Source organism: Octopus bimaculoides, chromosome 11, assembly GCF_046866305.1.
Source record: "Octopus bimaculoides isolate indiv1 chromosome 11, ASM4686630v1, whole genome shotgun sequence".
Lineage (NCBI taxonomy): Eukaryota > Metazoa > Mollusca > Cephalopoda > Octopoda > Octopodidae > Octopus > Octopus bimaculoides.
This window is the reverse complement of record NC_142938.1, coordinates 21514455-21542054: the sequence shown is the minus strand read 5'-3', so window position 1 is coordinate 21542054 and position 27600 is coordinate 21514455. Positions and strand designations below refer to the sequence as shown.

The window sequence follows — 27600 nt, the reverse complement described above, 5'->3', positions numbered from 1 at the left end:
GTTTAAAAGAACATTCCAGAATACTTACTTACATAGCTGAATTACACATATACACGCGCGCACACACACACACACACAAACACACACATACACACTCGCCCACAAGCGCATACACATATACTCACTCACAAATACACACATACTCATTGATGCTCACTCACAAGCACACACATGGACAGATATATACACATGCTCCCACATATACACAAAGCGCACACACTTATTCCCAAACACACACACACACACACACACACACACATACACACTCTCATACACATTCATGCTCACTCAGACATGAACACCTGCTAACATGCACATACACACACAGACACGCACGCACACACACACACACACACACACACACAGACTCACACACACTCACACGCGCACACACACTCACATGCACACACACACTCACATGCACACACACACACACACTCACACACACACACACTCACACACACACACACACACACACTCACACGCAAACACACACACTCACACACCAATAGATACACTAATATGAAAGTTAACTACACATAGTGAGTTGTACACAACGCTTATTTATACATACACATACCAATAGATTTACACCCTTAGATAAAAATACACACACCTACACATGCACAAACACTAATTAGAAACACGTATCTTCATAGAAATTAAAACAGGATATGATGCATAATGTAGGTATGTGTACATAATAGTATATCTCTCTCTTTTCTCTCTTTTACTTGTTTCAGTCATTTGACTGCAGCCATGCTGGAGCACCGCCTTTAGTCGAGCAAATCGACCCCAGGACTTATTCTTTGGAAGCCTAGTACTTATTCTATCGGTCTCTTTTGGCGAACCGCTAAGTAACGGGGACGTAAACACACCAGCATCGGTTGTCAAGCGATGTTGGGGGAACAAACACAAACACACAAACATATACACACACATACATGCATATATATATACATATATACGACGGGCTTCTTTCAGTTTCTGTCTACCAAATGCACTCACAAGGCTTTGGTCGGCCCGAGGCTATAGTAGAAGACACTTGCCCAAGGTGCCACGCAGCGGGACTGAACCCGGAACCATGTGGTTGGCAAGCAAGCTACTTACCACACAGCCACTCCTGTGCCTTACAAAAACAAGCACCCCAATTACTATTGGTATGAATGTAAATTTGTAATCTGGATATAGAAGCTGGAAGTTTCGAAGCAGTTGTCCATAGTAATCTTCTTTCTCTTTGAAATGCTAACATCAGTGGCATATATGTTTGCTTGCTATGAGTGTGGCTGAATACGTTTGTCAAATGCAGGACTCCAAAGCCACCTCAGGTGTCACCATAGACCACTCACCAACAGATTATGCTCAAATCATTATTGCAGACCTGATTACCTGTGACGTATGTGGCAAAGTCTGTTAGAGATACACCACACTCACAAGATATTTGAAAATCCACAACACTCCACCTGACAGGCTTAGCCATCAGGCTAAAAACATGGATTCAGTTTGCAGTCTTTGTGGCAAATTCTGTAAGACTCTCATTGGTTTCATGAATCTTGATCAATCTCACATTCATAGGAACAATCAGTTACAAGTCAACCTGTCAGTGATGATCAAGCTCAGCTAATGAGTAGACAACCATCATGTATGTGTGTATGTATGCATGTATGTATGTATGTGTGGAGGCGCAATGGCCCAGTGGTTAGGGCAGCGGACTCACGGTTATAGGATCACGGTTTCAATTCCCAGACCGGGCGTTGTGAGTGTTTATAGAGCGAAAACACCTAAAAGCTCCACGAGGCTCTGGCAGGGGATGGTGGCGAACCCTGCTGTACTCTTCCACCACAACTTTCTCTCACTCTTACTTCCTGTTTCTGTTGTGCCTGTAATTCAAAGGGTCAGCCTTGTCACACTGTGTCATGCTGAATATCCCCGAGAACTACGTTAAGGGTACACGTGTCTGTGGAGTGCTCAGCCACTTGCACGTTAATTTCACAAGCAGGCTGTTCCATTGATCGGATCAACTGGAACCCTCGACGTCGAAAGCGACGGAGTGCTAACAACAACAAATGTATGTATGTATGTATGTATGGATGGATGGATGGATGGATGGATGGATGGATGGATGCAAGTGTGTGTATAATGTATGTATGTGTGTATAATGTATGTATGTGTGTATAATGTATGTATGTGTGTATGATGTCTATCTGTCATGATGTATGTATTCAATATGTATTTATGAAAGTATGCATCTATATGTGTCTATGTACTCATGTCTATATGTATGTAAGAATATGTCTGTATATTTGTATGCATGTGTTTGTATATATTTCTATGTATATAATGTCTGTTGCCTGTCGCTCTGCCTGTCTCCCTGCCTCTCTATCTATCTATCTATCTATCTATCTATCTATCTATCTATCTATCTATCTATTTGTACACACACACACACACACACACACACATACATGTCTGTATATGTCTGAATGTAAGTGGTGTTTGTATATTTTCATGTCTGTTTATACCTGTCCAAATAAAGCCACCAGTCAAACAGGTGAACAGGTAGACAACACAACATTATCATGCCTGTCCCTCAATTATCATTCTAGTAATGTCGGTATGCCATTTTACACCTGGCAAAGGTATATGTGTATTTTATCATCTGTTTTGGCCAAATTAGGTTTTAAAGAATATAAATAGATGCCTGACAAGAACAAGTTTATTTCTTTATGAAAACACTTCTATTTACCAATTCCCCAGCACACAGACCTATCTCTACATATATACAAAAACACATACACTTTCATACATATTAAGTTTAAGATCACTACCACATGAATTAACTACCACTAACAGCAATAAGATATCTTAGAAACTACCAGCACCAACGCTATCACCACCACCAACAACATTATCACCACCACCACCACCACCACCATATATACATATATATGTAGTAAAAGGTTCCTTCATGAGTCACATAGACTCATAGGGCCAGTTTTCCAGTTTCGAAGGTGTATATATTCCCCACCTGCATGGGATGCCGGTCCGTCACAGGATTACTCATTTTTGACAGCTGAGTCGACAAGATCAATGTAAAATGAAATGTTTTGCTCAAGAACACATGTTGCCTGGCCCAGGAATCAAAACCACAATCTTACGATCATGGATCCAACACCCTAACCACTAAGGCATGTGCTTCTACTAATATGTATATATATATATATAGTTAATCAAATTAAAACATAGGGTAAAAAATCAGATATTAATTAATATCGATTTATTACCAGGAAGCTAGCACATTGAAAGAATCAGAGAGATTCAGAAAAAATATCTGAGAACTATTAGGTCTTAGTAGAGACAACATGTGATCTTCTTCTAGCACATTAAATGTCCACTTTAGTGGTCATCGTTATATATAAATATATATATATAAGGGACCATGTTTGATTTTTGCTGATAAGAAATCTTTATTAAATGTTATATCTCTATTTTCTTCATTTGAATGATTATAAACCAAGGTTTATATACAAACCTATTATTTTATGAATATCATTATTCCCAATGAATATTAAATATTGAACCAGCAATTCCTTGATAGGAATTCAGCCATTTTGCCTCTGTGAGGCCCAATGTTCAAAGGATGTTCTTTATGCCACCATCACAGGTGCTCTTGGCTTGACAGGTCCTCTCAAGCACAGCACGTCACCAAAGGACTCAGTCAGCAGTCATTGCCTCTGTGAGGTTCAAAGTTTGAAGATCATGTTTCACCACCTCGTCCATGTCTTCCTGGGTCTACCTCTATTACAGGTTCCCTCCACAGTGAGAGATCAGCACTTCTCTACCCAGCTGTCCTTATCCACAGGCATACCAGCACAGTTGTCTCTCTTGCACTCCACATCTGATGCCTCGTATGCCTAACTTTTCTCTCAAGATACTTACACTCTGTCAAACATGCACACTGACATTGCATATCCAGAAAAGCATACTGGCTTCATTTCTTTCAAGCCTATGCATGTCCTCAGCTGTCACAGCTCATGTTTCACTGCCTTGCAGCATAGCTGTTCACACACAGGCATCAAACAATCTGCCTTTCACTCTGAGAGAGATGCCCTTTGTTGCCAGCAGGGGTAGGAACTTTGCTCAGCCTAATCTTATTCTCACAGCTACACTCTTGGAGCATCCACCTCCACTACTAACTTGGTCACCTAGATAACAGAAGTTATCTACTACCTCTAGCTTGTCCCCCCCCCCACCACCACCACCGCAGTTGATGGAGTCTATTTCCTGCACATTTTCAGTGTTTATTGTACCTGTGCACCTTCCACATACGAAAGTTAGTCTCCCTGTTAACTTTCCTCTGATGTTGCTGCACCTTTTATGTGTCCAAAGCTTACACTGGGTACATTTTATGGAGTTTCTACCTACACCTTTTCTATAAATTGAGCAGGACCATTTACCTGAAGGGATTTGTAATTTGTCTGCCTTCCTACTTACTATGACTGTTTTTTTCTAGGTTAACTCTAATGCCCTTTGATTCTAGACATTGCTTCTATAGTTCTATATTTAAGAGATGAGGAATTATTTACATTATTTACATTATTTACATTTGACGGATATTTGTCCTCATCTTGTTTGTTGTTAACACAACGTTTCAGCTGATATACCCTCCAGCCTTCGTCAAGTGTCTTGGGGAAATTTCGAACCTGGGTTCTCATTCCTAACGATGTTACTATTATTATATTATTATTATTATTATTATTATTATTATTATTACTATTATTAATCAGGTCGCTGCCGTGAATCGAACTCGGAACCTTGGGGTTAGTAGCCCGCGCTCTTAACCACTACACCATATGCCCTACTGACGAAGGCTGGAGGGTATATCAGCCGAAACGTTGTGTTAACAACAAACAAAATGAGGACAAATATCCGTCAAATGTAAATAATGTAAATAATTGCTTCTATACCTGGAACTTCTTCTCCAGTTCTGGTGGTTATTCAGGTATAAGAGCAAGGTCATCAGCATAGGGGTGCTCTAAGGAGCATCCTGCCTTGAGTTCCTCTGTTATTGCCTGGAAGACTATGATGAACAAGAAGGAGCTGACAACCAACCCTTGGTGAACCCCTACTTGTACCCTGAATTCTTTGCTGCACTCATTGCTTATCCCCATCTTACTGGTAGCATCCCTGTACAAGGCTTGTATGGCTTTCACCAACCACTCATCTATCCCTAGTTTCCTCATTGACCACCAGATAAGGGAGTGGGGGACTCTGTCAAAAGCTTTCTCCAAGTCAACAAAAGCCAAGTATAGAGGTTTATCTTCTCCTGCAGATGCCCTACCAGAAATATAGCATCAGTGATGCTTCTACCAGGCACAAAACCAAACTGCATCGCATCTAGACTAACTCTCTCTCCCTAATTAGCTGGGCTATGACTCTCTGCAACTTTCATTACCCGATCCAACAATTTGATACTTGAAGTAGTTGTATGCTGTCAACTTAATGTGACAGTCTCCTGAAGGGAATAATACTACTGTTGGTTAGACCTAGGAAGCTGCATAAAGACACAGGAAATGTGTCAAGGCCAACAGGAAGTGGTGCAGCTTCCTAGGTCTAACCAACAGTAGTATTACTCCCTTCAGGGGACTGTCACATTAAGTTGACAGCATACAACTACTTCATCGTATCACTACTGCATAAATCTCTCTGGGAGATTTAGAAATGTATTATTTCTAAATTTGATATTTCTGTAATTATTTCTATCTTAGGCATCACCTTTACCTTTGTAGCAGTTGACTATGGTACTGCTACATCAGTTACTGGGTATGACATCTTCATGAACCACCCGATTTACAATACGGGTGACTAGACTATAATCCACACTGAACATGTGTATGTGCGTTTGTTGAGGTGGGTGGGTTATGTTTCTTTGTTTTGACATTGCTGTATAGTCGTAAGCAAATGTTCTCATCGTATAAAAAGAGTTATTTGCTTTGAGTCTTTTGTGAAATTGTCTGGTTGTGGGGAAATATTACCTTGCTTGGAAACAAATGAGGTATTGTAAGAGGAAAGACATCCAGCTTCACAAAATCTGACTGAATGCATTCTATCTGATCTATGTAAGTATAGAAAAGTGGATGCTAAAATAGATAACAATGATAATACTGATGATACATGTACACACACACTATTATTATTATTATTATTATTATTATTATTATTATTATTATTATTATTGTTCAGTAGTTTTATTTTTATAACGTGCTTTCACTTCACTACCGAGCGCAGCTCTGTGCGCCTTGGGTATGTGCTGTGGTTTGCTGTGGTGCTCTTATGGTTACTGTATTGAAAGTGTTTTGCGTAGGATGTGTGCTGTGCCCAGTAGTGCAATTTTCTGTATGTTATATATATTTGTAAGTCCTGGTGTTTTTGTTATGTATTTGTCTGAATATTTTTTTATTATACCTAAGGCACCTACTATAATAGGAATTGTTTCTGTTTTTAGATTCCACATTCGAGTTACCTCTATTTCCAGGTCTTTGTATTTTGAAAGTTTTTCCATTTCTTTTAGAGAGACGTTGTCATCTGCTGGTATTGATACATCAATTAGAAAGCATTTTTTTTCTTCATGGTCTTTGACAATTATATCTGGTCTATTTGCCTTAATTTCTCTATCTGTGTGTATTGGCATATCCCAGAGTATGGTTGCTTTCTCGTTTTCTGTGACCTTTTCTGGCGTGTGTTTATACCGTCTTTTTTCTGTTGTTATTCCATAGTGTTGGCATAGCTTCCAGTGTATATAGGTCCCAGTTCTGTCGTGTCTGTGAATATATTCCTTCTTAGCCAGGACTGGGCAGCCAGAGATAATATGATTTATTGTTTCTTGTCCATCTCCACAAATTCTACAGTTACTTGTTATGTTTCTTTTCATTATATGTTTTTGGTAATTTCTGGTGGGGAGGCTTTGGTCTTGTGCAGCAATTAAAAATCCTTCAGTCTCTGCTTTGAGTCCTGAGCTTCTCAACCATTGCTGGGATTTTTCTCTGTCTATTTCTTTTGCATTTAGCATGTAGGGGCTTTTCTTGCCATCGTTTTATCATGGTCCGTTGCTGTTCTAGTTTTAGTTTGGATTTCATTTGTTTTATAGCTTTTGTTGTTTCTTCTTCTTCTTCTTCTTCTTCTTCTTCTTCTTCTTCTTCGTATTTGTTAGGTAGATTGATTTCTTGTTTGTATTTGTCAGCTTCCTTAAATACTGAAAACAGTTTTTTGTTTTGCTCGTGTTTTGTGGCTATTTGTATTAGTTTTCCTTGCTTCTGGAGTAGGTATTTTTGCAGTCCTATGGTGGTTATTTTATAATAGTTTTCCAGCTGTATCAGACCCCTGCCACCTTCTGTGCGTTGTATATATAGCCTTTCTATGTCAGATTTTGGGTGGTGCATCCTATATCCTGTCATTATTTTTCTTGTTTTCCTGTCTATTTTAGATAGTTCTATTATTATTATTATTATTATTATTATTATTATTATTATTATTATTATTATTATTATTATTATTATTATTATTATTATTTCTCAGAGGTCTCAATCTTACTTGCTCTGGTTGATTTTTTGAGAGCAGGCAGCAACCTGTTACCAGAGGTCTCACAATGTCTCTTTCCACAAATTATAAGCTTTGGTACCTGGATGCTACCATGGAAGGCACTCAGCACCCAATCACCAATCTAAAAATCCTAGCTGTTCCCAGTAGTGAAGCTTTTTGGGCCTGCTCTGCCCTCATGTCAATTCCAATTTCTCTGACATATTTCTCAAACCTAGTTGTTAGTGATCCGAGTTCCCCTACGACTGCTGGAATAACAGTTACTCTCCTCATTGCTCACATTCTTGCAATTTTGACTTTTAGTAGTCTGTATTTCTCTGTCTTTTCCAGCTCTTTGTCACCTACACATACATCTCCAGGTATAGTAATATCTAAGGACTTAGTTTCCTTTTTTCTTTTATCCACCACAACAGTGTCTGGTCTCTGAGCATTATTATTATTATTATTATTATTATTATTATTATTATTATTATTATTATTATTATTATTATTTAAAAAGGATTGACGTAACTCTTCACGAAGGTAAATAGTCAAGACGAAGAGCGTGATTCGATTGTATAAATGTTTTATTCGTTGAACAATATTTCGGCAGAATGTCTGTCTTTCTCAAGTTCAAACCAAAAGGTGATTCAAAATTCAAAATTTCAGAAACCTAAACGTAAACTATGAACGTGAGTAACCAGCGTCCATACGTTGATAGAATGACATCATCAGTTTTTGTCAGTTTTTTAATAAGCAGAAAGAAAGAAAGAAAAAGGAAGACAACAGAAAGAGAAAAGAAAAAGAGAGAAAGAAGAATATTCAATCAAACAATTTTGTATAAATTTGATGATATTCTCCTGTCATCTTATTCATTCCTCCAGGGCATGATGTTAATAACCCGCAAACATATTTCTCCTCATACATTCTGAGAAGTGAAAGTGGGGTAGATTCAGAATAAAACATTTATACAATCGAATCGCGCTCTTCGTCTTGACTATTATTATTATTATTATTGTTGTCATTGTTGTTGTTGTCGTTGTTGTTGTTATTATTTAGGCAGCAAGTTTACAGAATTATTAACACATCAAAAAAAAAAAAAAGATATTCATCTGCATTTCTTCCACCTCTTTACACTCCCTGTTCAAATCTTTTCCTCTCTTTAGGACCAATAAAATGAAGTGCCAGTCAAGTATTTGGGTTGATGTAATTGACTAACCCTCTCCCTCAGAATTGCTGGCCTTGTGCTAACATTTGAAAAGAAGTATTCTTTTATTTTTAATGCATGAAGAAGATATAGAAATGTTACATACTATTTCAAGCTTCAGTCTTCCATCAGAAAATAAAGACAGGAATAGAGAAAAGGAAAGAGAATTAGAGAAAACTAGAAGGAAGAAAGGAGAGGTGAAATCCATAAGTTAAATTACTCTAGTGCCATCTTGAAAGCGATGCTGAAGTAGGTCCATATATAGCATAAACTTCCCTCTTTTACTGAGATTTTTATCTCCTACAATCTCACCCTTTCTTCTTTGCTTTCATTTTTTTCTGATGAAGGATTTAAGTCCAAAACAGTAGCTGTAGTAGAAATGGTACTTACAGTATTCATTTACAGTGCCAAGTTGACAGACTTTATTTCCTGCCTTATCACAAGAGAACAGCTGGTGCTTTGTTGCATCACAGAATGTACTGCAGTTGGTACCATAGAAATAATTTGCACAACTCCATAGAAGCTACAATTGATGTGCATCAGAGGTTTCATGTTCGAGAAAGAAAAAAGAAAGTGTGAATTTTAAGAATACGAAGGATATGCAATATATCAATATATATCAATATATATATATATATATATATATATATATATATATATATATATATATATATATATATATATACTAGCAGAAATACCCGCCGTTGCCCGGGTTAAAGAGAATAATGAAATCTAAAAACGCTGTCTAGACTACGCATCATCTTTATATATAGAGATGTATATACACACACGCACCCAAACACACGTATATATATGTATATCAATATAAATATATGAAAGTCAATGAAGTTTCGTAAAAGAAGGTGATCATGTACATACTTTCTTGCTGTTGTGATTATAACACCTCATTGTAAACTATGTTCCTTGTTTTCCCTTGTGGAGCATATACAAATAGGTTTTTTGTTGCTGCCCACTCTTGAGCAGCCAACATACAGTTGTCCATGTGAGAAGCAGGGCTCTTCCAAGAGAAGACCAGCTACAGACAGTGTTTGACCCTGATATTTGTTTATGGACGTGGCAAAAGTCACACGAAGGGGGAATTGTAGTCTTCTGAATGTAAAAGGAATGTCTGCTCCTGATGGAGTAAGAGGAATTCTTGGAATAAAGACGTCATCCCCTTTTGCACATCCAGAAAGAATGGTAGCCTCGATAACGTGTGACATCATTTTCTAAATAATGCTCATCTGTTATGTTCGGGTTAAAATTTCATCAACATCAAAAATATATGAATTTTCATGGGAGTTATGGCCGTTATGCAAAGAATATAATTTCCAAATTTCATAAAGATCCATTCAGTACTTTTGACGTAGTTTTGGATAAGAAAGCAAATGACTAATGTGTGTGTTTGTGTGCATGTGTATGTGTGTGTGATGGGTGTATATATGTATAGATATCTGTATGCATGTATATATGTATATATGTGTACATATTACATGTGTAATGCATAAAAAAGTAAAAGAACAGTTCCTTACGGCCGTTTCTGCCAAGAAGCTACTGTACCCTCAATGTTATTTCCATCTCTTCAGTATTCTGTAGGGATTGGTAGATAAAATTTGGGTATTGAGTGTGCTTCATGGCTTCATCAGAGGGTCAAAAAGAGGGGCTAAAAGGTTAAGAGGGCCAATGCATACAAACAAACACACACACACACACACACACACACACACACACACACATACATGTGATATTTGTGGACTGAATATATAGAATATTCATTGTGAGTCAAATGTGTATGCATTAGATCCAGGTATACCGGTATTCAGCTTGTCATTAATTGGAAGGTATTGATTATCATGGCTGCACTTAATAGCTAATTCAGTTTCTTTTATATCTAATAGAATATAGTCATTTCCTGATAGCAGGTCGAATTTTTCATTATTATTATTATTATTATTATTATTATTATTATTATTATTATTATTAGTATTAGTATTATTACTAAGTGAGAGAGCAGTGCATGCCATCAAAGTGACACTGGGGTAAAATATACGAGGTCCAGTATACCCATCATGACTACCCGTCTGATAAGGGTACACAAGGCACATGCATCACAACCCTGTGTGCATGACATGGTGATCTTATATGAAGATCAACAGTGCATGACCTTGCAGGTGGGGCCCAGTTAGAACTTTCTTCAGGTCGAGTAGCCCATACCACTCAAAAGGTCCTTGAATTAGGAATGTTTAAGGATGTTGAACGAAACACCCATATTTCCAGAGGTGAATAATCCAAATTCCAAAAAATTCCTCTCAACACATGACTATGATGCTCCTCCACTACTTCTGCTCATGATCAGAGATGCACATATCATCAGCCACCAAGGGGCATGCTCAACTGGTTAAGGTCAAACAACCAACAAGAAAATCTGTGGTATTGAGCAAAATATTTGCTGTAACCCATCGTTTATACTAAGACAAAACAATTTACATGATAGCACTTTCAATCAGTTAAGATCAGAAGCCATGAGAACCACTGTCTGGTACTACATATTATTATTATTAATATTATTTCAATATCAGCCGTTTTTTATGTTGGTTAAGATACTGCTCATGTCTAGCTTAGTTGTGATATATAATGCATTTTAGGTGTATGGCCAGAGAGAATTTAGAAAGCTCAGTGTAGCAACAGAGCTATCTCAGCATGCTCTCTCTCTCTCTCTCTCTCTCTCTCTCCCTCCCTCTCTCCTCTCTCTCTCACACACACACATACTCACACATGTATACACATGTATACATGCATGTGTGTATATGTGTGTGTTTGTGTGTGAACGTATATGAATGTATATGAATGTATATGTATTTATATCTGCACATTCCAGTGGTTAGAATCCCCAGCCACTTACACTATGATACCTATAATACAATGAGTAGGTAATTCTGTAGATTAAACAACTGGAATACTTTTTTGCTGAAACTCTCATTGGGTGGATTGTGAGATAATAATGGAAAACAGACATAAAAATAACAAATAAATATACTAAGACATCCTATTTACTTACCAATAATGGTACTGAAACCACTTTGGTGTGGTTTGGTGACAGGTAAAGCTCTAGGTTTATCCAGCTGGTTTGTTCCTGCTGGGTACTGTTTAATTTTGTGTGTTGGGTGAAGATCAACTTTAGTGAGTCTGTTGCTGAGGCTTGTCGGTACATTGATATTTCCAACTCTAGTGGCTTTTAGTAGAAATAGTGAATGAATATGTAAATTATTCGGTTGGTTGATATGCAGAATGAAGCATGACTGATGTTTAATATGTCAGTGAAATAAAAATAAAAAAAACAATAAAAAACCAAATATTAATGGGGTATTTGATACATACATACATACATACATACATACACACACACACACACACACACACACACACACACACACACACATATATGTAGTGGATCTTGCATGCATGAAGTGGATTCGATCCACTATAGCCAAATTTAACAGAACTGCAACAGAACTTTTCCCACGGTGGAACAATGGTTTTTCTCTGACAGCAGTTTAATATTTTCCAGATGCCTTTAACTAGGCCGAAACAATGTCTTCACCACTTGACCCTTTCTAACCTCTTCTATATCACCAAAATCTAGAATAGAGATAACAAGACCACCAACTAAATCTATTGTTCTCAATAATATATCTATCCTTCTGGATTGTTATAAAAGCAAGGAAACCTCAAGAAAAATTTAGCCTAGTCACCAGTCGGTGATGACTCAACGAGTTCAGTCACATAGTGACGACTCAAAGAGAACGAAGTCTGGCTGACCAGCCAGAACCTTGACTAGAGGGAGAAAGAAGGTTACAACTAGCCAACTATGAGACACAACCTCCCTCGACTCTACAACTTTCACTAGCTCACTTTTTTTTCTCTGTAACATTACCATATCTCTGTCTATATACCGTTACAAGATTGTTTACACACATATACAGGCCGAAATTAACTTTCTTTACCTTGCATACTTTATGAATTGTGTTATACTATTACACTAACCTACCCGTCATGGTATGGCATTTATAAAGTAACAGCAAATAAATATTTCTTTACAACTTCGATCACTGTTCATCGTTCATCTTACAACCATTACAATTGGTAACTACAAACAAATTATAATCGTACAAGTGGTGACCCTCGACTTCAACTAAAAACCTTACTGTTACAATTGGTGACCCTGAACAAGAGAATTGCAGCTTTCAGACAAAACCTTTATCATTATAACTGGTGACCTTGTGAAACAAAATGTGCCAGTGGAGCGCTAAGCACACCATCCGAACATGATCATTGCCAGAGCAGCTGTCTGGCTTCCATGCCAGTGGCACGTAAATAGCACCATTTGAGCATGATCGTTACCAGTATCACCTTACTGGCACTTGTGCTGGTGGCACGTGAAAAAACATTCGAGCAAGGTCATTGCCAGTGCTGCTGGACTGGCTCCTGTGCAGGTGGCACATAAAAAACATGATTTTGAGCATGGCCGTTGCCAGTACCGCCTGACTAGCCTTCATGCGGGTGACATGTAAAAGCACCCACTACACTCTCTGAGTGGTTGGCATTAGGAAGGGCATCCAGCTGTAGAAACTCTGCCAAATCAGATTGGCGCCTCGTGTAGCCATCTGGTTTCACCAGTCCTCAGTCAAATCGTCCAACCCATGCTAGCATGGAAAGCAGACGTTAAACGATGATGACGATGAGGATGATGAGAGGACTAATATTTATATTTATCACCAATATTTATAACAGTTTGTAGTCCTTCAGTTTTGATTGAAAAGACATAGTTACTGTACTAGAACCAACATACTGTACATAATGCAATGTCTTCTGGCATTTCCAGAGATTTGTTCTCAGTCTCTTGTTATTTGTTGCATTCATAAATGAAATAAATGCTAAACTGAAGCATGTTACTGTGTTAAAAATGCAAATGACACTAAGCTGTGCCTTGAGATGAAAAGAATGGATGCTATATGCTATACATCCTTGCAGTCTGACCTGGACTCCATGTACTCAATTGCTGGCTAACAACTCAAGCTGGTTGTGAGGAAGTGCGCTACCATATATTTTGCAAGGAAAATTCTAGAATTTCCCTACTCTGTCTTCAATACCAACATTAAAAAGTCTGCAGATGAATGTGACCTAAACATTATTGTCAACAAAAATCTGTGTCGATGAATCATATTTCTAAAACTGTAAAAAGGCCAAAGGTATCAAAGGTATCTTAATATCACTCAGTAAGCCCTTTGTCAACTACTCACCAGCAGTGTACTTAAAATTATATTTGGCTATGTAGCACTCACACTTACAATTTGCATCTCCAAACCAGAACCCCCATCTTGTCCAGAATATTGATCAGCTGGAAGCTGTCCTGAGACATGCAACCAAATGAATACCCTCTGTCAGTCACTTACCATATCTTGAACATATTACTTCTCTGGATATTGACACACTAAAGTTTTCCTGTCTAGGAGCTGACTTCACAGAAGCACCATGTGTGTCTCTCAGTTGGAGGATTGTAAAGGCATGTCAAAAGCGTTCATACTGTGACACCTGTTTCTTCTGCCAGCCAGCCAGCCAGCCAGCACAGCTGTATATTATGTAATAGAATGTGCAAAACTTTCACCGAGCTCAAGAGTCATAGAAAGGCCTCGTGCTGCATCAACAATGACTCATTTCAGTAATTATTTTTAGCAATGGCTTTGCTCGTATACGAGAAAGCAGCTAAGAAGATGAAGAAGATATATATTATATGTATATGTATATATGTGTGTGCATGTAAATATATATTACATGTACAAATGCACATGCACATGTACACACACACACACACACACACACACCTGCACACACATATACCTGCTCACACACACGCACCTGCTCACACACACGCACCTGCACATACACACACATACCTGCACACACACACACACACACACACATACCTGCACACACACACACCTGCACACACGCACACACACATGCACACATATGCACGCATACGCACTCATTAGTAGTTTGTCTTGACTTTTTCCATCAACAATATTCTTTAAAATAAGTGAGACGTTTGACAAGATTAAACTAGACTCTCCCCACGCACATATACCCTTAAAGGTATCTCAAGCATCTTATTAAGAGTAGATTGGTACTAGCTTCTGTGTTTGGTGACACCCTTCACACCTTACACTTTCCCAAAATTCTTTCTCTCCCTCCCACTCTTTCTCTCCTCCTCCTCCTCCTCCTCCTCCTCATTTTTCTTTCTCTCTGTTTTTCTCATGAACGTACAATCTCTACTCCAGTAGATTCTAAATGTCCACTAACAAGAGGGAATGAGCTATGCCTGAGGTTAAAGTTCACATGTGTGTGTGTGTGTGTGTGTGTGTGTGTGTGTGTGTGTGAGTGAGTGTGTGTGTGTGAGTGTGTATGTATATAGGTATACTTGTAAAGATATATATCTATATATATATATATAAAATATACATATATATATATATATATATATATATATATATATATATATATATTGCGGAGATGTACTTGCATAGCAAGTGACCTGACCTGAGATCGTGTGCTGGAACGAAAACAATTGCAGTGTGGAAGGTGTTTATAAGCCATTTAAAATAACACACAAAAACCATTAGATTCACTTCAACATTTAATTTTAATTTGTCAAAATATTTTTGTCACTTTGAAACCGCGACCTGTTCACTGACAAAATTCTGTGCTGCATTTGAGAAAGTAATAGTTAGTTCATAACTGTTACTTTCTCAGATGCAGCACAGAATTTTTTCAGTGAACAGGTCGCGGTCTCAAAGTGATGAAAATATTTTGACAAATTAAATTTAAATGTTGAAGTGAATCTAACGGATTTTGTGTGTTATTTTAAATGGCTTTTAAACACCTTCCACGCTGCAATTGTTTATATATATATATATATATTTATACATATACATATTTATACATATATGTATATGTATATATATATATATATATATATATATATATATATATATATATATATATATATATATATATATATATATACCGCTCCTGTTCCTTGTCGTGCTAGACTGGGTCACCAGGACGGCCTACGCTACCCCTGGGAAAGGTATTCAGTGGACATTGATGAACAAGCTGGAAGACTTGGACTACACAGATGATCTCGCACTACTGTCACATCGCCTTCAACACATGCAAGATAAGGTAGACCACCTGAGAGAAACATCATGGCGAGTGGGCTTGAGGATCATCCAGGAAAAGACAAAAGTGCTGCATATCAACAACAAGCAGGAAGAGCCAATCACAATCGAGGGGGCACCTGTGGAGGACGTAGTCCAAATTGGTAAAAATGGGTTTGCATAGGGTCAACACCACTATCTAGAAAAAAAGCAAAATTAGAGAAGCCTTGATGATAACTCAAAATCAACAAAACCTGGGAGAAGAAGGCCTTCCCTCAGAGATACATACAATACTGAAGCGGAGATAAAAAATGCAGAGATCCATCTGGAGAGAAGTCGAAAAGATAGCCCAGAGTGAAAAAGGGTGGAGGATGGCTTATGCTCCATAGGGAGTGAAAGGCTTAGGTAAAGCTTAAGTAATAGTATATACCAAGCTTTTTCCTAGCTGTTTTAGATTCTTGTGTACCCATGAACCCTCTCATTCGTGATGCAATGAAATGTTCAGGATGAGACAATAGGAGGGAGAAAGTGTTGTACATAGTTGGTACTCGTTACAGTTGAGCAGAGTAGAGCAACATGAAATGAGATGCCTTGCTCAAGGACACAACACACTGCCTGGTCTAGGGATTGAAGCCATGACATTATGACTGGGAGTCTAACGTGCTACCCACTAGGCCACATGTCTCCACTATTAATAAAAAAAATACAGAGAAAATATTTACAGAAGACATAATTAAAAATTCTTACCTGGATGGGTCCTGGTATAAGTAGATGAATCTGGTTTAAGCTGAAGTTTTTTGTCTTTAGTTTCTTCAATTTATAAATGTTCTGGCCGTGCATTGGTGATATGTTCTGATATTCTGGAAAGGGACTGAATATTACTGAAAGATTCCTAGATGGGATTACAATTTCCTACTTCAGAAACAATAACAACAACAACAATAATAGCACTAACAACAGCTGCAACTACAATATCAACAACAACAGCAATGCCATCTACTTCATTAATGTCGTTAGCAACAATATTGATGAAGCCACAATGAAGTTACTTGATCCACTAGAAATAACTGAGGGAGATTTGTCTGCTGGAAAATGCAGATAAATCCTCTCCAAGTCGAACACTGCTGCCATAAATATAAGGAGCTTGTCCATCCTGGAGAGTATAGTCTTGGATACACTAGGGTGATGATGGCATTATGACATTATGCACTAAGAATAAGTAAAAACTTGCACTAAGAATAAGTAAAAGACAAAATTACTACCTGCTTTTATAGCAAGCTGATACAAGTAGTTTGTCCCATCCCCCTCTCACTTTTAGTTCATGCAACTGAGAAATCCACATTATTTATGGGATGACCCAGTAGAAGCATCAGTGATAACAACAACAACAACAACTACAACAGCATCAACAGCATTAACATTTCTTACCATTTAGGAAGGTAAATCTTCTCTGTACAAAGCAGTCCCCGTCTGGGTATGAACTAGGCACCTTTCTCAGACAAGCATCAATTATTATAAACTTGGAAGTGAGGGTTGTGTTGTTATTGACACATGCTTCACTGAAACAGGATCTCCATGTTATCTCAAGCAATGGATCGACATCCAGATCCAGTAGAGAGTTGCCAAACGTTAACACAAACTGGAAGGAGATAAAAGAAAGAAAAAAGAAATGCATGAAAACAGATTGTAATCTCATCTTCATCATCCCCGTTATATTTCTACCATCTACTGGCATCACCACGATCATCATCAGCATCATCATCATCATCACCATCACCTCTATCTTCACCATCACTACCACCACCACCATCATCATCATCATCACTGTCACATCATTTTCATCATGCCACCAACATTACCAACACAACTACTAAACCACCACCACCACCACCACCACCACCACCACCACCACCACCAGTGATAACAACAACACAAGTGGAAGGAGACATAGAAGTTAGTGAGATAGAGCTTTTATGTGATCACTTGATCAGTTAGAAATAGCAGCCAAATCTTACACAATTCTCACGATACTGTGTTGCAAAAAGAAAAGATACATTGGATAATTAGTTGTAGACATCTAAAACGATGGGGTAGCCATGGTCAGAATGCCTTTGATCATATATCAACTGTATCAGTGCTGACCTGGAACTAAACAACAACAACAACAACAACAAGGTGCCTCTACATAGTTGTTTGATTTAGAAGGGAAAAAATCTTTTTAAATAATAAAATTTAAATTAATGCAGTCCTTGATAGGCTTTGAAAGATAGTCATGGCCAGATTGCTTTTGATCATGGGTTTACCCAATTAAGTCTAACCTGGGATTAAACAACAACAACATGATAACACACACGTAGATGCTACCATTCCTCCTACCACCACTATTAGCATGCCTCTATGTGACCAACCACTGACTGGATCCATAAAAAATTACAAGCAAATCTCCCTCAAACCACACCCTACTGACTTGAAGTCAAATATACATGAAAAAAGGACACTTTAGAATAATGTAGTTTGAGGTACCCATATATCTAAGACAGGATGGTTGTGAATAGAATTCTTTTGATTATAATCCAATTTGGTCAAAGAGAACATGAGGTTAAACATTAACAACAATATATATATATATATATATATATATATATATATATATATATATATATATATATAAATATATATAAATATATATAAATATAATTTAGAGAAAAGAACCAAAGTTCATGAACTCATCCATGAAAATCCACAGTCACATATAGAAAAATTAATAAGTAAATACACGAGAAATAAGTATAATAAAATACAAAGTAAAAATCATAAAATAATAATAATAAAACGACTACACATGTTTCATAACCAAGTTTTCAAATAGAAAATAAAATATAATCAAATCGATTAAATCAATTGAAAATCAATTCTATTAAAAAGTATAGCTAATCTTCAGGTCAAAATACAACAATAATAATAATAAAATGAATGTATATATATCAACCAACAATAAATAACAAATGAATTCCTAGACCGGGTGTTGTGAGTGTTTATTGACGAAAGGCAAAGTCGACCCCAATGGTATTTGAGCTCAGAATGTAAAGATGGACGAAATTCTGCTAAGCATTTCATGCAGTATCCTAATGATTCTGCCAGCTCATCACCTTGGCAGGTAGATATACATTAGAAAGAAAGAACAAACAAGCAAAACATACAGAGCCATTTTAGAGCAGGGATTCTCAATTGGGGTCCATATGACCCTTAGAGGTTGGTCCATATAAGATTTTGTTAAGGTTTATGCAAAATAAATTGGTTATACTTCTACAATACACAAAATTTTTTTGTAATTTTTCTTTTATACAGTTCTTAATAATATCCAATTATAAAAATGCAATAGGATTTTTTAAACATCGAATGGTTATGGAAGTAATATAGAAATCAAAGGGATTCATAGGCAAAAAAATGGTTGAGAACTACTGCTTTAGAGCATGTAATTCATAATTCAAACACAATTACAGAGTAGTTAGAGTAAATAAAGGATTAATAAATAATGCATAAAGTTTCTTACAGTTGTTTCTAGAACTGCTGTGCATATAGTACATAGATCATTGAGTGAAGATTTCCATATAAGCCAACTATAATGTCCTCAGAGAGGGAGAATTAATGAATATCCTTCATAAAAGATATTCAGAATGTCTAGTTCCATCATTGAAGAATCAAGGAATATCCTTAGTGAAAGATAATAGAAGTTACTAGTTCCATCATTGACGAAGTAGTCACTACTTCCATTCTTTTACTATGCATATTCCTTAATTTTTCATTAAAACAGCAGACAAAATGCCTTGTAATGCCCATTTCAGCTTCTTGTATTTTGAGTTCAAATCCTGACAAACAGTCTTTGCCTTTCATCCTTCTATCATCCATTTCTCATGCTGATGTGGGTTGGATGGTTTGACAGAACTGGTGAGCCAGAGGGCAACACCAAATCCGTGTCTGCCTTGGCAAGGTCCCTTGGATGGATATCTTTCCTAACACCAACTACTTTACAGAGTGTACTGAGCGCTTTTTATGCAACCCTGGCACTTGTCAAATCCCCATGTGACTTACAAGACAAGGTACTCTCAATTGAGTGGGGAGTAGTACTGAGGGAAACTTTAAGCAAGGTGATGAGAGGCTAAGTGTGATAGAAGGATAGGAACAGGTGTTTTGATAATAACAAGAATAGTTTCAAGTTTTGGCTCAAGGCCAGCAAGGTTAAGGGAGAGGTATGTTGATTACATTGACCCCAGTGCTCAACTGGTACTTATTTCATTAGCCCTGAAAGGATGAAAGGCAAAATCGACCTCAGCAGAATTTGAACTCAGAATGTAAGGACGGATGACATGCTGCTAAGCGTTTTGCCTAGCAGGCTAATGATTCTGCCAGCCTGCCACCTTAAATAATAATGATAATAATAGTACAAGTAATAATATACCAGGCAATGGCTATGCCCGGATGCAGTACCAGGCAGTGGCTCTCATGGTTTCTGATCTTAATTGATTGGAAGTGTTATCATGTACATTGCTTTGTCTTGGTATAAAAGATGAGCTACAGCAAATATTCTGCTTAATACCACAGATTTGCTTGTCAGTTGCTTGACCTTAACCAGTTGAGAATGTCCCTTGGTGGCTGACGATATGTGCATCTCTGATCACGAGCAGAAGCAGTGGGGGAGCAACATAGCCATGTGTTGAGAGGAATTCTTTGGGGTTTGAATAATTCACCTTTAGAAACATTGGTGTTTTGCTCAACATCCTTAAACAAACCTTATTCAGGGACCTTTTGAGTGGGATGGGCTACTCGACCTGAAGAAAATTCTAACTGAGCCCCACCTGTGAGGTCATGCGCTGTTTATCTTGATATGAGATCACCATGTTGCGCACATATGGTTGTGATGCATGTGCCTGGTGTACCCTTATCAGACGGGTAGTCATGATGGATATACTGGGCTTCGTATATTTTACCCCAGTGTCACTCTGATGGCATGCACTGCTCTCTCGCTCAATAATAATAATAATAATAATAATAATAACAAAAAAAAGAAAAAAAAGAAAAAAAAATGCTTTCTAATTGATGTATCAATACCAGCAGATGACAACGTTTCTCTAAAAGAAATGGAAAAACTTTCAAAATACAAAGACCTGGAAATAGAGATAACTCGAATGTGGAATCTAAAAACAGAAACAATTCCTATCATAGTAGGTGCCTTAGGTATAATAAAAAAATATTCAGACAAATACATAACAAAAACACCAGGACTTACAAATATATATAACATACAGAAAATTGCACTACTGGGCACAGCACACATCTTATGCAAAACACTTTCAATACAGTAACCATAAGAGCACCACAGCAAACCACAGCACATACCCAAGGCGCACAGAGCTGTGCTCGGTAGTGAAGTGAAAGCACGTTATAAAACTAAAACTACTGAACAATAATAATAATAATAATAATAATAATAATAATAATAATAATAATAATAATGAGCTTATTGTATACAGTGCTCAGGTGCACTACAGTTAGTCAAACAGAGTGGAAATAGGGAACAGAAAGCAGACATATAAGTAAAAAAAGAAAAAGATAGCAATGGAAGTTAGTAGTACATGCACAGTACACTGTATAAAACACAAAAAGACAGAAAAGTAAACAGTAAAAGAACCTTAAAGAAGAAAGGTTATCAGGAGTAGTGTTGGTGAATTTGGGGAAGTATGGAACTTTTGAAGGATACAGGATCCTGGACAATTCTGAGCTTCAATAACTTTTTCCAAAAGTCATGGATGCTGTATGTATTTTTAGTTTTATAATCATGTCTGTGGAAGAAATATTGAATTAAAAAAAAGATGGCCAAAGTTATCGCTGGAAAGATGGTGGTTATCTTTGAGGCCTTCTATCAACTCAGATGCTAGGCATCAAAGCTTTGATATGCCAATGCCCAGAGATAAAATAAAGTATTAGTATAGTGCAATGGATTGGCAGAACTATTGCCCTGTGGTATTTGCTTTGGCTAAATACATTCTGAATTCAAATCCTGCTATAGCCAACCTGTATGGTAAACTTAATCTGTTGGCTGGTTCTTTAGTAGAGTGTATTCTGGCATTAGCATTTGGGCCATATTTGAAAATATCTTCTTTTCTACCCTCCAACCTTAGAACTTCTGTGCTGCCCTTCCTTCCTCACCTGAGTAATTAAAAAAAACAAAAAACAAAGGACATCATCATGGAAGTATGTACTCAGCCAACATCATGCTATTTACTATACCACCACCACCACCACCACCACCACCACCATTACTATGGCCAGTACAGATAAAAGCACTTTCCCAACATGCCACAATGTGGGATTGAACCTGAGAAGTCTTAGTTGCAAAGTGCAATACCACCACCATGTCCACCACTACCACCACCACCACCACCACCATGATCACCACCTCTGTTATTACCATTCTAGCAACAACTATTGGATCATCATCATTTCATACAGCATTACAACAATCAAACTGCCACCACCACCAACACCACCACCACCACTATCATTATCATCACAACCTACACTACCACCTTCACAACCTCTACTTCCATCGTTAAAAACAGAAATGACCCTTACCTGTGTTATAATAAGTAGTAAAATAATCCCTGTCGCCATTATTGTCCTTGTTTCTGTTTAAATCCGACTCTTGACTGACCACTCTGTGAGCTGAATGATGGGATAGCTGGGTGAGGGTGGTGGCAGAGGCAGTAGTACTACTGATGGTGGATATGGTTGTTGTAGTGGGGGAGGTATGGAAGTGGTAGTTGTAGAAGTTGTGGTGGTAGTGGTAGTAGTTGTAGTCTGGCAGTGGTGGTGGTGATAGTAGTGATTGTGGTTGAGGTGGTAGTCATTGTGGTACGTTGATGGTGGTGGTAGTGGTGGTGGTGGTGGTGGTGGTGGTGGTGGTCGTCGTCGTCGTCGTCGTTGGTGGTGGTGGTGGTGGTTGGTGGTATAAGACAAACTGGGGTTAGAGCTGGGAGGTGGACAGCAGGGGTGGTGGTGGTGGTGGTGGTGTTGCAATACTATTGAAAGAAGAGTGACAAATATGGTATGTGGGGGTAGTAAAGAGGATTGATACTGGATTTTCTGGTGGTGAAGGGTGGAGTAGACTATTTGGTGTTTGACAGAGTTTGTCTTCTTTCGCCACCACCACCACCACCCACACAACCTGTTTCAAGGTGGAAAAATTCAAAAGAGAAGAACTCTTTGTGTGTGTGTGAGTGTGTGTGTGTGTGTTTGTACATGTGCATGTGTGTTTCTGACTGAATGTCTTCATGACTGGGTATATAAATATATATATATAATTTTTCAAAGTAAACTCTGTAATCGTTACCAATATAGCATAAGATTTCACCTCAAAGAATCATTAATTAGATTCCTTAAGGATCGTTCTCATTGTTTATATATCCAAAGTTTCAAATTTATACATTTAAAAAAAGAGAGATTCAACACCGGAGTTTTATATCCATGTCTTCATTCAATGTAAATATAAATATATATATACTTATGAAGTATGAAAGTATTGAGAATGTCCCCTTGTCATCATCATCATCATCCCCATTTTAACGTCCACCTTTCCATGCTTGCATGGGTCAGACAAAATTTGTTGAAGCAGGTTTTCTAGTCAGATGCCCTTCTTGTCACCAATCCCCAGCTGTTTCCAAGTAAGACAACATTTTCTCATATGTCTATACCTATGTGTGTGTCTTTGGGTCTATGTTTGCACCCAAACACTGCTTGACAACCAGTGTTGGCGTGCTTATGTCCCTGTAACTTAGCAGTTTGACAAAAGAGAATGATAGATTAAGTCCCAGGGTTAAAATAGTAACATGTCTCAGAGTCGATTTGTTTGACTAAAACCCGTTGAGGCAGTGCTCCAGCATGGTCACAGTCAAATGACTGAAGCAAAATAAATGTAAGATTAAAAGATGTATTCACTCATACATAATCTTGGATTTCCACCCTTATCACTGAACACCTCCCCCTCTCCCATAACTCTTCATATTGCTCTCCACCACTTTTGTGTATGCTTACACTGGGTACAGATTGAGCAGGGCCATCTATCTGAAGGGACTTGTGGTTTGTCTGTCTTCCTACTTATTAAGACTTTGATTTTTGGTAGGTTGACTCTAAGGCCCTTCAATTCTAGTCCTTGTTTCCACACCTGAAACTTCTCCTCTAGTTCTGATAGTGACTCAGCTATCAGAGCAAGGTCATCAGCATAGAGAAGATCCCAGGGGCATCCTGTCTTGAATTTCTCTGTTATTGCCTGGAGGACTATGATGAATGAGAGGGGGCTGAGGACTGATCCTTGGTGGACCCCTACCCCTACCTGGAATTCTTCACTGTACTCATTGTCAACCCTCACTTTACTGACATCATCCCTGCACATGGCTTGCAAAGCTCTCACTAACCATTCATCTATCCCAAGTTTCCTCATTGACCATCAGAGAAAGGATTGGGTTGCCTGTCAAAGGCTTTCTCCATGTCAACAAAAGCCAGGTACAGAGGTTTATCTTTGGCTAGGTATTTCTCCTGCAGCTGTCTTACCAGAAATATAGCATCAGTAGTGCTTTTCCCTGGCACAAACCGAAACTGCATCTCATCTAAACTAATTCTTTCTCTAATTAGTTGGGCTAGGACCCTTTCTGTGTCTTTCATTACCTGATCCAACAACTTGATACCGCTGTAATTATTTGTATCTAAAGCATCACCTTTACCTTTGTAGCAGTTGACTATGGTGCTGCTACACCAGTCACTGGGTATGATTCATTCATGTATCACTTGATTTACTATATGGGTGACTAGACTATAGTTGACAACGCCAGATATTTTAAGCATCTCTGCAGTGATTCCTGGTGGGCCAGGGGCTCTCCCTCTCTTCATAACCTTAATTGCTTTATCTACCAAGGAACTGTCAATTTGGATAGTTGGTCCTTCTGTTGGGTTGACATTCAGCAGACTCTCTTTCTCCCATTCATTCTCTTCATTTAACAACCCTCCGTAGTGGCATCTCCAATCTTTCTCTTTGCAGCCTCATTAAATGCAAGTGAGCATTCATCCATGCAGACACATTTTTCTCCTATGACATCACAATTCTCTCTCACTCACTGTCTTGCAACACGAAACACCTCAAGTCTTTGGTTCTCACGATGCAGAACATTGGCAAATTTTTTTCTTATCTGCTTCCCCTCTGGCTCAATAAACCTTTCTCCTAGCTTCCCTTCTGGCAGTCTGATACAATTCCCAGCTACCACTGTTCTTCCAGTCCTTTCATGCCTGAGTCTCTTCCCTTATGGCCTTGTCAACTACATTGTTCCATTACCACGTTACCTTGGGTCGAGAGGAGACTTTGCACCATCCACAGATCTGGTCAGTGGCCCTCAACAGGTTGTCCTGTAGAAACCTCCAGTTGTCTTCCACATCATGCGATGCTATATCCCCCTCTATTTTGTCAAAAGCTTTGAGTAATGCGTCTCTAAATCTCTGACCATTTGTAGGATCTTTAAGCTTCCAGACCCTTCTCCTCCATGCTCGTCATCTTCTGGGTATCCATTTAGCCCTGATCCTGAAGTCGCTAACTACTAGTCTATGTTGTGGATTCTTTGCCTGGGAAGGTTTTGGCATTTATAAGCAGCCACCTTTCCAATTTCCTGGTGAGGATGTTGTCAATTTGGCTTGTGTGTCTGCCAGAACGGTAGGTAACTAGGTGACTGGCAGGTTTCCTGAAGTTAGTATTGCAAACCATAAGATTATTTGCATCACAGAACTCCAGCAGCCTGGTTCCCTCCTCACTGAGGGAACCAAAACCATAGCCTCCATGTACACCATGGAAGCCCTCTGCATGTTGTCCAACATGCCCATTGAAGTCACCAGTCACAAAGAGAAGGTACCTGTTGTTTGTCGATGAGGTAGTCTGCAAGAGGGGGGGGGGTCATAAAATCGGTCTTTCTGTTCATCATGTAGCCTCAGCTAAGGTTCATAGGCTGAGATAATCATTGCTAACACATGTTGCAGCACTAATCTAATCTTAAGTATTCTGTCACAGACTCTGACTACCTCGATTTCCTTATCAACCCATTTCTCCACAAGAAGTATACCCATGCCCCCGACCCTGTCAGTGTTCCCAGCCCAGAAAATCTTATACCTATGTTCTTTGCCTGTGAGGAACCTAGCAGAACTCCCTCTCTACCTTACTTCTTCAATGCAGCACAAATCTACATGTCTCATTTCAAGCATCTCAAAAATCTCACCAGACCTACCTTTTAGTGTGCCAACCCTGAGGGTGTGGGATGTGTGGGCCTGAGAGACCCTGGGATGGGGGACAGCAGTGTCATGTACCTGAAAAGAAAGCTCGCATTTAGCAGAACTCATGTAATACAATAGCCTTCAACTTGCATGCACTACTCTAACATTTCTATGAGCTACATGACCACTAAATTACTTAGGAGATGAACCCTAAGTAGTGACGAGGGAACACTAAGCCTTTAGAAGTGTTCATGGGAGACATCCCATAGAGGTCAGAGGATAAAGACGTCCGGTACAGGTGGTGGGGGTGGGAAGGGTGGGCGCACCATGGAACAGAGAGAAACTTAAGCTGCTGGGGTCCAAGAATATTATGATAATTATGAGATATGATTGGGCATTTAGTACAGTATTAGTATTATGTATATTTGAAAGAATGGATCTAGTTAAACTGATTCACAAAATCAGCCCCCTTTAATTTTGCTCAGATTGTTTTCAATTTTGGTGTAACAATGTAACTCTGAATTTTGATTATGATCAACCAATTACTTTATCTTATAAATTAAAGAATCTGATGTTATTTGGAATTAAAGTTGGGAAATTTGGGTAATTTTAGCTAATCAACTTTTACATGGGTTTTGTTCAACAATTGCTTTCAATTGTTCAATATCAAGACTGCATGACCGTCCTCTATCTTCTTCATCTTCAAGGCTCTCATTACCACTATGGAATTTCTGAAACCACTTTCATACTCTGTGATCACTAATGGACCCCTCTTCCTATGCTCTGTTGATATTGGCAGCAGTTTGGGAGGCATTGTGCCCAAGCTTGAATTCATGCAAGAAAAGTAAGTTAAGGTCCTTTTTTGTCATGTTCATACTTAAGGGTGCCTATGCTTCAAGAATGTTTTCTGTCTGAAATAAGTAGAAAATTATTAGAGAGCATACATCAATTATTAAGTATGTCGAAATTCACCTAAAATGAAATTAAAATACTATGATAAAATTGTGTTTTAAAATCATTATTTTCAGAACAACCTAATGTATATGTATACGTATATGTATATATCTATGTGTGTGTGTCTTTGTGTCTGTGTTTGTCTCCCAATCAACACTTGAGAACTGTTGTTGGTGTGTTTATGTCCCCGTAATTTAGCAGTTCAGTAAAAGAGACTGATAGAATAAGTACTAGGCTTAAGAAATAAGTCCTGGGGTCAATTTGTTCAACTAAAACTCTTCAAGATGGTTCTCCAGCATGGCCACAGTCAAATGACTGAAACAAGTAAAAGAATAAAAAGAG

General features: G+C 38.2%; 1 protein-coding gene across 3 annotated transcripts in view; it reads right to left on the bottom strand.

Moving 5' to 3' along the window:
• Window positions 1-22915, bottom strand: part of LOC106878227 (uncharacterized) — a 65350-nt gene extending 42435 nt beyond the window's left edge. For 2 of the 3 annotated variants that reach the window (XM_089359635.1, XM_089359634.1), the window contains exons 1-5: window positions 22633-22790; window positions 17428-17638; window positions 16747-16859; window positions 11841-12014; window positions 9173-9305 (exon numbers count right to left, since the gene is read on the bottom strand). In XM_089359635.1, coding sequence (XP_089215761.1) covers window positions 9173-9305; window positions 11841-12014; window positions 16747-16859; window positions 17428-17638; window positions 22633-22671 — 670 coding nt within the window. In that variant the 5' untranslated portion in view covers window positions 22672-22790. Of the gene's footprint in view, window positions 1-9172; window positions 9306-11840; window positions 12015-16746; window positions 16860-17427; window positions 17639-22632 lie in introns of all 3 variants that reach the window. The other variant, XM_052971673.2, reaches the window with a different exon arrangement.
• Between the last annotated feature and the right edge of the window lie 4685 nt (window positions 22916-27600).